Here is a 12,009-nt window from a genome sequence, read left to right as displayed (position 1 = left end):
ACTCAGGAGGGAGTGGCCGTTTTCTGGCGGTATGCGTGGTCTGTGTGTCTGGAGAGGATTCATAGAAGAGAGAACGTTAGACGTGGTCTCTGCTTGGTCCTGATTCATTAGAAACCTGAACTTTCCTTGGGGATTTGGTCAAGTCCATCTTTAAAGGTTTTTTTTCCCAGGGCAATTAAAAGTGTGATAACAAGAATGGTTGAAGAAACTTGGTTATGCTGGAGGAAAAAAAAGAGGGCAATTGGAGGCAAAGGGAATATCGACATGGTCGTCGACCTTGCGTGGGTGAAAGGCTGTCAAGTGGACTGTCTGTAGGGTATCAGAAGGCACAGCCAGGACCTAGGTGTTCAAAGACAGATTGTAGTTCAGAACCAGGGACAACTTTTTTTTTCTTTTTGCGGTACGTGGACCTCTCACTGTTGTGGCCTCTCCCGTTGCTGAGCACAGGCTCCGGATGCGCAGGCTCAGCGGCCATGGGTCACAGGCCCAGCCGCTCCGCGGCATGTGGGATTTTCCCGGACCGGGGCACGAACCCGTGTCCCCTGCATCGGCAGGCGGGCTCTCAACCACTGCGCCACCAGGGAAGCCCAGGGATGACTTTTTAACAAGATGACTGGAAAATATCAGGACAGTCCTGGGTCCTGGTGAGACACCGCCCTCCCCCCCCCCCCCTCCACCCCATCAGTGAGGAAGTAGGCGGGAAAAGGGACACACAAATATGAGGGCCTTGCACTACCCATTGGCCTCTGTCTCATAGCTATTATATCCTTGTCTCCATCATGGTCCTCTCTCCCTTCAGTAGCTTGTGACCTACAGGTTTCTCCTCTTGTTATCAACTTCCCCTTCTATACCACTAGCTCAGATTCCCAAAGCACATCCTTGTTTAGTTACCTCTGCTTCAGTTGCCCATCACTGGAACAGTCAGAGGAGGCCAGGGTTAGGATAAGTGGTCTAGGAGCCTAGTCTCCTGAGACTACCCTCTGAGCAGGGACTGTGGGCAGGGCGGTTACTATGAAAGTCACATCCTGGGTCTAGTTTAATGAGATCGATTAAGGGGCCTACTCTCTAGTATGGGTAATATGCAAACCATACTTCCACTTCTGGAATACAGGGTATCCCTATGTTCGGCTACAAATTTGCAGACTCTTAAAAGTGTAGAGTTTGTATGGAGTTACAGGCAAAAAACATGGTTGATTCTGTAGCATCAGATAGGTTCCTAGTGTCGTATACCCTGTAGATGCACAATAAATGCTTAATGGGCCTGACCGTCTCTCTGGGAACACTTAACTGCAAAGTATTGACAGAGGAGATAAGAGAACACTGTGAATGTGGAATCCCTGTGGGATCTCAGGGCTCTTTTGGCTTTTATAGAGGTAAGGAAAGGGCTCAGGTTATAGAGCACAGGCCACCTTCTTACTAAGTGTCCAGTAGCTAATATGCTTTGTGGCGGCGGCAGCTTAGATTGTGTACCAGTATCTAAGACATACCCTTAATACAAAGAAGAAAACCCTGTGTGGGAAGCACACCCAAACCATCTGTTGCTCTCTTCAGCTTTATTTTTACTTTATTGGTAATAATCTGAAGATATTTTTCAAATTTAAAGTGTTACAGGGCAGGCATTATTAGCATTTTGAGAAAGATGATGCCCAGTCTGTGGGTGGGAAGGGAAGATGATAAATCTGGTGGGTTACCTGAGAAGATAAAGATGAAAAGGACTTGTACAGAGTGTCCCCAGCACCTTGCAAATTGCCCAGATGTTTGAAGGAATAAGTGTGTAGTTGGAGAAATATTAACTCTTTTTGGAATAAATGTACATTTGTTTTTAGTTTATCTATGATAAGTGAGAAAAGTAACCATGCCCAGGTTTATAAAATTCAAATTTGGGCTTCTGAAGGACTCATGTTCATGTTGGGCATTTATGCCTTTAAAAAAGTATAGTCTGCTTTATATGGCCGTGGGTTACAAAGTGTTCAAGATGCTGTGACTCCAAAATAATAAGCCGTTTATATCTTTTAGAACTAAACATTACCTTTGTACTCGGCCCCTCACAATAGGATGTTGTCTAAACATAGACTTCCTGACAAAGAAACAGTACACTTTGTAGTTTATATGAGAAGCATTCCTTAAGCCTTCATTCCAATACAGAGCAGATTTGGCTGCGTAAACATGTGCGTGCGTGTATTCGCACGTGAATTCTAGGCAGACATAAATATTACGTGACATTGTGGACTGTGCATATAAAGAAAAATAGACCAAGCACACGTATTTAATTAAGAAACTGTTCAAAATCTTCCAGGGAGTAGAGCATTTATTTTGAACATTTTTTAAAATATAGAGGGATTCTAGGAAAATTAGGCTGACTTATTGAGGCCCTTTGAAGTTGAAAATAGACTTTTTTTTTTCCAGAATGATAATGATTTATAATTCTGTCACTTGTACTTAGATAGGAGTGTGGCTTCAAGAAATAGTGTCAGGCGATGGGAATAGTTTTGCAGTGTGGAAGTTTCAACTTGTGTTTCTCCCATGGGACAGGTTCACCAGATAACCCCACCTAACCAACGATTAACTTTGTGTTGGGGTCCCGTCCTTCTCTCCGGCCCCCACGTTTCCCTTTGTCCTGTTCCGAGACCAGGAATTTGATGCTGAGACGGTTGTGAGCCGGCTGGCGTGATGTGTGTGCGTGGAGCTGCGCAGTGTGGGTCGTGCTGGGAAAGCCAGCACGGTCACGCGGACAGTAGCCTTTCAACACACGGATCAGCCCGCGTTGATTTACGGAGCTGGGCAGCCCTCTGTCCCCAAGAGAGACCCGGCTCAGGGAGCGCGCCCTCGCCTCGTGGCGAGCCCGCCACCGCGGCCGCCTCTTCCCCTGGCGATGCTCCTTTATCCCGGGCTGCTGCCTCGCTGGTCCGGGCGGCCGCCCTCGGCTCAGCCAATCAGACGCCGGCGTTCCCAGCAGGCGGCGGCCAATCCGCGGCCATCATTTGCTGGAAACGCGAAACCCTTTGGGGAAAAGCAATAACAAAAGCCTTTCACTGCAGACAAATGTTAAGTGTCTGTGCAGACTTTTCCTGTTTTTAATTTTATTACTGTAAGAATGGAGGGTTTGTTGTTTCTTTCATGTTTCCTTTCAAGCAATTTTAATTATACATTTGTGCTACATCAGGGAGTCTGGAACGCGGTGTTTCAGCCTATTGCGTCTAAAGCTAAAATGCAGTACCCTTCTGGCACTACAGATAGATTCCTGCACTGTAAATATAGCTGACATGCTAAAGAATTTTAAGCAGCTGCAAAGGTCTTTGACACCACACACAGTGCCCCAGAGAGCAGATGATGAGAAAACCAGCTCGTCTTCCCCTTCGCCTTGTCTCCCACCCGCTCCCTTTTCCTGAAGGGATGTGCTCATAAAGAATCCTTTCCTCCAATTGTTCCGTCTTGTGCACATTTTGACCAAATGCCTAATTACCATCGATTCTCATCTCAATAAGAATTTTTATACTCAATGGCTTTAATTTTTTTTTTCCCTGAAGGAATTAGAATGGAGTCAACTATGATTTGAGGAAATGCTTGCTTTGCTTCGTGCTAACTCCCCCTCACCCCCCCCCCCCGCCCCCCACTGATATAGTGAGTAAGTTCAGCTGTCACCTAAGTAATAGTAACACAGACCATATGGGAAACAATTTTTAAATCTCTTTTTGGGCCTTTTGAAAGAGATCCTTTCTTCCCCACTATGAGTCCCAACGATGCAAATATTTTACCTGCTGTTAAAGACATTCCCAAGGAAATGAGTCTTACCTTGTGAGGTGTCCCTTGCCACAAAGGAGTTCAGTACAGATTTTCTGCAGAATTCAAAACGGCAGTGAGCAAGCGAGTAAACCAGCTAGAAATAGACTTTGAGTATTGCCCCTTGGTGTTTCCAAGAAAGAAGGGGGAGTGGTGCTTTATAGAAACTAAGACACACTTAAATACTTTATTTCTTTACCCTAATATTTTATGTGTGTCTCAAAATCTAGGTCCTTTTACTGTATGCTTTAAAGGAGTGAGTTTAAAAAAATACGGCACTTGTCCTCTAGAGAAATAAAGAGGATGTTATATTTTGTTTCCCTGTGACATTTGGTATACTAAGTGCACTTAAGTTTAGTAATTCACAGATGCAGCGCTAAATTAAATTGTCTGTCTGCAAAGCAGTTGGGAAAAGCAGAATGGCTTGCAGGAAACAAGCGTGTTGGTTTTGAGGTTGTTTGTTTGTTTGTTTGTTTTTCCTAATCCTCTGTGGCAAATGCTTACTAAAGTTGATTCTAAAGATAACCCCAAGAGCAAACCTATTGTGCACATTTATTTTCTTAAGAGGGCTATTTTAGGAGTCCTTAATATGAAACAATACCAAACAGTGAAACAGATACCATACCAAGGCTGATTCTTGTCTCACAAAGCCAGAGAGGGGAGGATTAGGAAAGAGAAATCATAGCTGATTGTCTGCTATCTGAACTCCAAGCTCCCGCTTTCCCCCCTTCTAGACCTATTTTTGTGCACGCGCATCATTTTTTTCCTAAATAAAAATCACCGTTATTTTATATTGCTGAATTGGAAGCAAAACCGATCCCTTTCAGTCACCTTCTGGTTTAAGCACTGGTAACTGGGGCTTAGTTTTTGTTGGCTGCTTGCCAAACGAAAGCAATTATGTGTAATAATAGAAAAATTAAGAGGTGAGTGTTGCTGTTTTACAGCAGGACATGGCAAAAACCATTTCCTTCTGTCAGCAGTATCTTGATTACACTCTCACACGCAGCCCTTACCCTTTTGTACCACGCGCGTATGCTCGTGAACACACACACATGATTTCCTGTGGGTTTTTGCTTGAGGTCACTGAAACCAGAAAGAGGAAGAATGCAAACCACAGCTTTTGAAAGCAAATGAGAATAGAGCTTTGCTGGTAAAAAGAACAGTAATAATAAATGAACTGGAAATAGGGTAATTTGTGCTAACCTTGGTCCATCTTCATTCCCCACTCCTGCAGGTGTCCTAGTGGTCAATGTCACGTGGAGGAACAAAACTTACGTAGGGACCTTATTGGACTGCACCAAGCACGACTGGGCCCCTCCCAGGTAGGCATGGAGCCTTTGATTTCAGGCTCTGTTTTCCTCTCCTCCTTCCTCTTCTTGCCCTCTCCTTCCCCCATCCTCTCTTTGCAAGGAGACTACAGAGAGAGATTAATAATACATAAAAGTCAGTTTGTAATTGAAACCAGGCAAAAGAGCAATGAGCAATTCAGGATTGAATACAGTAAAATGCAGATGCTGGGTTGCTTTTTTGTAGGGAGATCACTACTTCCTGCCCCCTTCTCTTTCTCCTTTGTTTTCTTTTTCTCAATATGGGAATTTGAACTGGATTGGAAACTTAGCTACCCGAGCTGGTTTTCTGAGGAAGAACATAAGCCATTGGTAGCCTGTTCTTTCGCAGGTGTTGAAATTGTCAGTGGAAGAATTGGGTGACTTTTCTTTATCTGGGCCCAGCCCTCAAGCTGCTGGGGTGTTGTCTGCTCTTTGCTGCATTGCGTGCCTTGTGATTTCACTCGGCTCCTTTGGGGATGCTCGTTTTGACATCTGTTACTTGCTTCCCTAGGTTCTGCGAGTCACCGACCAGCGACCTGGAGATGAGAGGGGGCCGGGGCCGGGGGAAAAGAGCGAGGTCTACCGCAGCTGCCCCGGGCTCAGAGGCCAGCTTCACAGAGTCCAGAGGGCTGCAGAACAAGAACAGAGGGGGGGCCAATGGGAAAGGGAGGCGGGGCAGCCTTAATGCCAGCGGGCGAAGGACACCCCCGAATTGTGCTGCGGAGGACATCAAAGCCAGCCCCTCCTCCACCAACAAAAGGAAAAACAAGCCTCCGATGGAGCTAGACCTGAACTCCAGCTCCGAGGACAGTAAGCCCGGGAAGCGTGTCCGCACAAATTCGAGAAGCACTCCCACCACCCCTCAAGGGAAACCAGAGACGACTTTTTTGGACCAGGGCTGCTCTTCTCCGGTGTTGATTGATTGTCCACACCCAAACTGCAACAAAAAGTACAAGCACATCAACGGCCTCAGGTACCACCAGGCTCACGCCCACTTAGACCCAGAGAACAAGCTGGAGTTCGAACCGGACAGCGAGGGCAAGATCTCGGACTGTGAGGAGGCCTTGAGCAACGTGGCGCTGGAATGCAGCGAGCCAAGCACAAGTGTATCGACTTACGAGCAGGTGAAGGCGCCAGTGTCCCCTGGCTCGGGGAACCCCCCCGGAACCCCCAAGGGGAAGAGAGAGCTGATGAGCAATGGCCCGGGCTCTGTTATCGGATCGAAGCCTGGGAAGAATTCCGGCAAAAAGAAGGGCCTCAACAGTGACCTCAACAACCTTCCCGTCATCTCCAACATGACGGCCACCGTAGACAGCTGCTCGGCAGCAGACGGCAGTTTGGCTGCCGAAATGCCCAAACTGGAAGCAGAAGGCTTGATCGACAAGAAAAATTTGGGAGAGAAAGAAAAGGGCAAAAAAGCCAACAGTTGCAAAATGGACAAAAACCTCTCTAAGCTTAAAAGTGCCCGGCCCATTGCCCCTGCTCCGGCCCCAACGCCGCCACAGCTAATCGCAATTCCCACCGCAGCCTTTACGGGCACCACCACGGGGACCATACCCGGACTGCCCTCCCTCACAACCACGGCGGTCCAGGCCACACCAAAGAGTCCTCCGTTAAAGCCCATTCAGCCAAAGCCCACGATTATGGGGGAGCCCGTCACCGTGAACCCAGCGCTCGTGTCGCTCAAAGACAAAAAGAAAAAGGAGAAGCGGAAGCTGAAGGACAAAGAAGGGAAGGAGACGGGGAGCCCGAAAACGGATGCGAAGCTGGGCAAACTAGAGGACGCCAAGGGGGCTGGCAGAGATGTATCTGGGCATTTTTTAAAGGACCACCTCAACAAGAATGAAGGGCTGGCGAACGGACTGTCCGAGTCACAAGAGAGTCGGATGGCCAGTATCAAAGCCGAGGCTGATAAGGTTTACACTTTCACTGACAACGCTCCCAGCCCTTCCATCGGGAGTGCCTCGAGGATGGAGTGCAGCGCTTTGGTGAACGGGCAGGCGCCCGTGGCCCCGCTGCACGTGCTGACCCAGAATGGGGCCGAGAGCTCCGCAGCCAAGACGAGCAGCCCTGCCTACTCGGACATCTCTGATGCTGCCGATGACGGCGGTTCTGACAGCAGGTCGGAGGGCGTGAGGTCCAAGGCCAGTTCCCCGTCAGATATCCTTTCCAGTAAGGACGGTGTTGTAAAAGGGCATTCTTCAACGACAGCACAATCATCTCAGATGAAAGAGTCCCACTCTCCCTATTACCATGGCTACGATCCTTATTATTCTCCGAGTTACATGCACCCTGGGCAGGTCGGTGCCCCTGTAGCTGGGAACGGCGGGAGCGCGCAGGGAATGAAGATCAAGAAGGAGTCTGAGGAAGATGCAGATAAGAAAGACAAGGCAGAGCAGCTCGAGGCCAAGAAAGTGGACCATAATTCTGCATCCTTACAGCCTCAGCACCAATCGGTGATCACGCAGAGACACCCGGCCCTGGCTCAGTCACTGTATTATGGCCAATATGCCTACGGGCTCTATATGGACCAGAAATCTCTGATGGCCACCAGCCCTGCCTATAGACAGCAGTATGAGAAGTACTATGAGGACCAGAGGCTGGCAGAGCAGAAAATGGCCCAAACTGGGAGAGGAGACTGTGAAAGGAAAAATGAGCTCCCCTTGAAAGAGCTGGGCAAAGAGGACAGTAAACAGAAAAACATGCCATCGGCCACAATCTCAAAAGCTCCCTCTACTCCGGAGCCTAACAAAAACCATTCTAAACTAGGGCCGTCAGTGCCTAATAAATCTGAGGAGACAGGTAAATCACAGCTTCTCTCCAATCACCAGCAGCAGCTTCAGGCCGACAGCTTCAAAGCTAAGCAGATGGAAAACCACCAGCTTATTAAGGAAGCTGTAGAAATGAAATCTGTCATGGACTCTATGAAGCAGACAGGTGTAGACCCAACCTCGAGATTTAAACAAGTAAGATTGTGGAGTGTGGTCCCCACAGGGAGAGAGCAGTCTGAGGCGTGTACCTGGCTGGGCTTGATCTGGTTAAGAGTTCTTCACAGGAAGTCCACCCAAGGGCTCCTTAGGCTGGATTCCTCTTCTCCTGAAAAATATTTTCAATGAATTCTCGGGAGTTCTTGTGTACCTCTGAAATGTACATCGCTCACTGTTTCCTTGTCATGTTGTGTAGTGAAAAGAACCTTGGCCATGTGCTTTGCAGACTCATGTTCCCTGCCGTTAACTAACTGACTCTGATGAGGTCCCTTCACTTCTTTCTGAGTCCAGAGTGAGGGAATTCTACCCCACAGTGGCTGAGTTCTCTTCTAACTCTGAGATTCTGAGTCTGAGCACTCAAACAATTTGTTCTTTTACATTTTCAAATTCATTTTGGCATCTTCTGGGCATATGAAGATGGGGACCTTAAATTCACATTTCCCACTCATCTTTTTAATGAAACTCGGGGTGTCTTGAGGTGCCTAGAGTTCCGTTTTACGTTCTACATTAAGGACCCCAGAGCAGAGCTCAGAGCTTCTCGCTTGTGAGGAGAGCGGGGAGTCTGGGCGGATGGGCCTCAGGCAGTCACCCCAGAGCCCCCCTGGTCAGCCAGTCTGAGGTTAAATGTGACAACACCTGAAAATCGGTCACCGTGAAACCACGCATGTGCCAGCACTTTCTGTCACAATTCAGATGTCCTGACTCAGCTGCAGTCCCACGAGTATGAATTCTGGTATTTCCCAGCATCCCAGCCCCCACTGAGAGGGAGGGGGGCTTAGAGGTCCCTGGTGAATCAGAGCAACAGAATCCTTTCTTCATGCTCATTTCTGTCCCAGAGTTGGGCCTTAACCCCAGATACCCAGTGGGTTTATATCATGAATGGCATGGGCAGGTCACAAAGGCCATTTAAGGACCCTCGGTTTCCCCATTTCTGGAGGCTCGAATCAAGCTGTGACTTCACAGGGCTGCATTAGAACTATACAATTTGGGAGGTTGATGGATGCCTTTGTTTCCTGGTAGAAAAGCCATAATGTGTCCTGTTAATTTTTAATTTTGATTAAGATGAGATGTTAGCACATAATGAGACGTGATGCAGTTATATTAAGCCTCAGCTGCAGTAGGTGAAGAAAATGTCTTAGGAAACCAAGAGTTTTCCCCTCTAAATGATGTAAATTGATATAATAATTACTTAAACTGTAGTAAAACTTACTTAAACAGTAAGTAAAACATTGTTATCAGCTTGAGTTTTCTGAATTCTTTTTACCTGTGTGAGATGTTAAAAGGAAAATGAGGTTAGATTAAATATGTCTGAGGATGTTACCTAATGTTAAGAATTGACCTTAACAGCCCAGCTCTGAATTCCAGCGGAGCTAAGTTTCGAAGCTCAGCTCCACGAACTGGGCAGCGGTGTGACCCTGATATTACTTGAGCTTGAAAAACTTAGCTTTTGTCTTCTGTAAAAGGGATTATTCATGATGCCTACCTCAGACATTATTCCTCTGTGAGAGGAGGCGGTAAAGCTCGTTGCACAGTGCGAGCATATAAATAAATGTTCACTTAGAAGTCATAGTAATCGTGCTGTCATGGTGATGAATGAGTTTTTCTTGAAAATTGAAATTTTGAAACATGTCTTCTTTTTTTCCCCCAAAATCAGGATCCAGATTCAAGGACATGGCATCATTATGTATACCAACCCAAATACCTAGACCCGCAAAAGTCAGAAGAACTCGATAGAGAGAAGAAACTAAAAGAGGATAGTCCCAGGAAAACCCCCAACAAAGAGGGTGGTGTGCCCAGCCTTCCCGTATCGTTAACGAGCATCAAAGAGGAGCCCAAAGAGGCCAAGCGTCCTGATTCTCAATCCTTGGATGAGAGCAAGCTGAAAAACGATGATCGCAAGACTCCCGTGAACTGGAAGGACTCTCGGGGAGCCAGAGTGGCCGTCTCCTCCCCCATGAGTCAGCATCAGTCCTACATACAGTACTTGCATGCTTACCCTTACCCGCAGATGTATGACCCCAGCCACCCTGCATACCGGGCTGTTTCTCCCGTCCTAATGCACAGTTACCCTGGTACGTGTCACGGGTTCTCACTGTATTGGAGGGAAGAGGCTGTGTTCAAATACTAGCTATTTTAAAACTCAGGATAAATTAGATGCTTCAAGAGGGACCTTTGTTTGGCTTGTATTTAATGCTACTTAAAGAAGTCCCAAAGATGAAATGGATTTCATGGAAGATTTTTCATTTTTTAGACGAAATGTCAAGAGTCCTTAGCTCTAGTTTCCATAGGCTCTGATGGTCTGCTGCAGCCATTAGACTGACAGATACTTTATGGCCTAGGAAAATATTCTGAGCACTTACTGTCATAATCATAACAGTTACTATTCCTTGGAGTTAAACGGACACATAAACATATGAAATGGCTGGAAGCTCATTTCTTTTTAGAAACCTCTGATCATCAGGATGAATTAACTGGGAGAAGAGAATCGGAGAACCTAGATACAGTTTAACGATGACGTAGCCCATTCTTAATGCACTATTCCCTACTTGAAGATCTCCGACTCTTGTCCCAAATTCATGTCATCCAAATGGTTTTTGTTTTTTGGGTTTTTTTTTAAGATGTCGTCTGTAACTTGATGTGGCATTTGTTGTGTATCTGCAGGGGCCTATCTCTCGCCAGGATTTCATTACCCTGTTTACGGGAAGATGTCAGGGAGAGAAGAGGCAGAGAAGGTCAATACCAGCCCTAGCATCACCACGAAAACAACCACTGAATCGAAAGCACTGGATTTGCTCCACCAGCACGCCAGCCAGTACCGCAGCAAGTCTCCCGCTGTATGCCTCCTTTTGTCATCACTAACAAGTACTATGTTTCAGGGGGAGAAAAGCAGACAAGCTAGAGAACAGTCTTGAAATATAAATGGTTTTGGAACCCAGCTGTGATTTCAGGGTGCTGTTTTAGTCTAATATGGAAAGAATGGCATGTTCAAAAATAAGATGCTTTCATACATGGGGGAAAAATTGTGAAAGCGTGTAAGGTAGCAGCAGTCTTTTCCGTTGGAAAATCTATACCTTGCTTACCCAGGAGGATGCTTGTTAGCCAGACATTTAAATTCATAGGAACCAACCTTGGGCGCGAAATATTTGTGTCGCACTCGTGTGCCAGAGTGAGTCACTTGGCTAAGGAGTGGCGGCTGTCTCTGTTCTGCTTTGACCTTGACTCCTCCACACATCCCTGTAGCTCTGCGGAAGTGATTCAGACGTGTGTCTTTGTGAAAGACGGCTCCACTCCCACGCACCCACCTCCCCCATAAAAGTGCAATTGCTAGTCCTAGAGACTGTTGGGAAGAGAGAAAATACAAAGGATGTGGTAGTTCTTGCCTAGAAAAGAAAAGTTCGGAATAAATTAAAATATGGGCACTGTAATGTGCGTCTGAGTGTGCCTACCTGAGACTCCGTAAAGAAACCGGGAAAGATGATTCATGACTCCTTTCCTAAGAGTACTCCTAGCGCGAAGATTGTTTTCAAGTAAGAAAAAGAACTTTAGCGAAAGAGTGGTTAAGTTCTAGTGGGTAAAAATGTCTCGGAAACCCACGATCCTTAACCAAAGTATGATTTGGGAGAACTGGAGCTTCTCTGAGTGTTCAGAGATGGAGAGATTTTGGAATACTTCCGGAGGCGTAGGGCAATGATTTGCTTTGCTTGATATTAACATATAATATTAGGATGTATGTTCTCAGTGGAGGTAAGTATAAAGATAGGCTTAAAATTGTGAGATATATTCCCCTCACAAATTGTAATTAATATAGAAGAGTAATCAGAAAACTTGACCTGAAAGAAATCTCTACAACTCCTTCTTCTCCTGATCCCCATGTGCAAGTTGTTTCTAGGAAGAAATTGGGTCGATTCTAAACC

General features: G+C 46.5%; 1 protein-coding gene across 1 annotated transcript in view; it reads left to right on the top strand.

The window, feature by feature from the left end:
- The window catches only part of ZNF608 (zinc finger protein 608), a 1,156,357-nt gene that overhangs the window by 1,141,176 nt on the left and 3,172 nt on the right, over nucleotides 1-12,009 (top strand). Inside the window, exons 15-19 of the mRNA XM_079918637.1 lie at nucleotides 5,015-5,102; nucleotides 5,620-8,074; nucleotides 9,750-10,167; nucleotides 10,757-11,000; nucleotides 11,180-11,261. Of these exons, the coding sequence (XP_079774763.1) occupies nucleotides 5,015-5,102; nucleotides 5,620-8,074; nucleotides 9,750-10,167; nucleotides 10,757-11,000; nucleotides 11,180-11,261 (3,287 nt within the window). The remainder of the gene's footprint in view (nucleotides 1-5,014; nucleotides 5,103-5,619; nucleotides 8,075-9,749; nucleotides 10,168-10,756; nucleotides 11,001-11,179; nucleotides 11,262-12,009) is intronic.

This window comes from Stenella coeruleoalba, assembly GCF_951394435.1.
Source record: "Stenella coeruleoalba genome assembly, chromosome: 3".
Lineage (NCBI taxonomy): Eukaryota > Metazoa > Chordata > Mammalia > Artiodactyla > Delphinidae > Stenella > Stenella coeruleoalba.
Note: the sequence above shows the minus strand (reverse complement) of the source record. Positions and strands in the feature narration are given on the sequence as shown.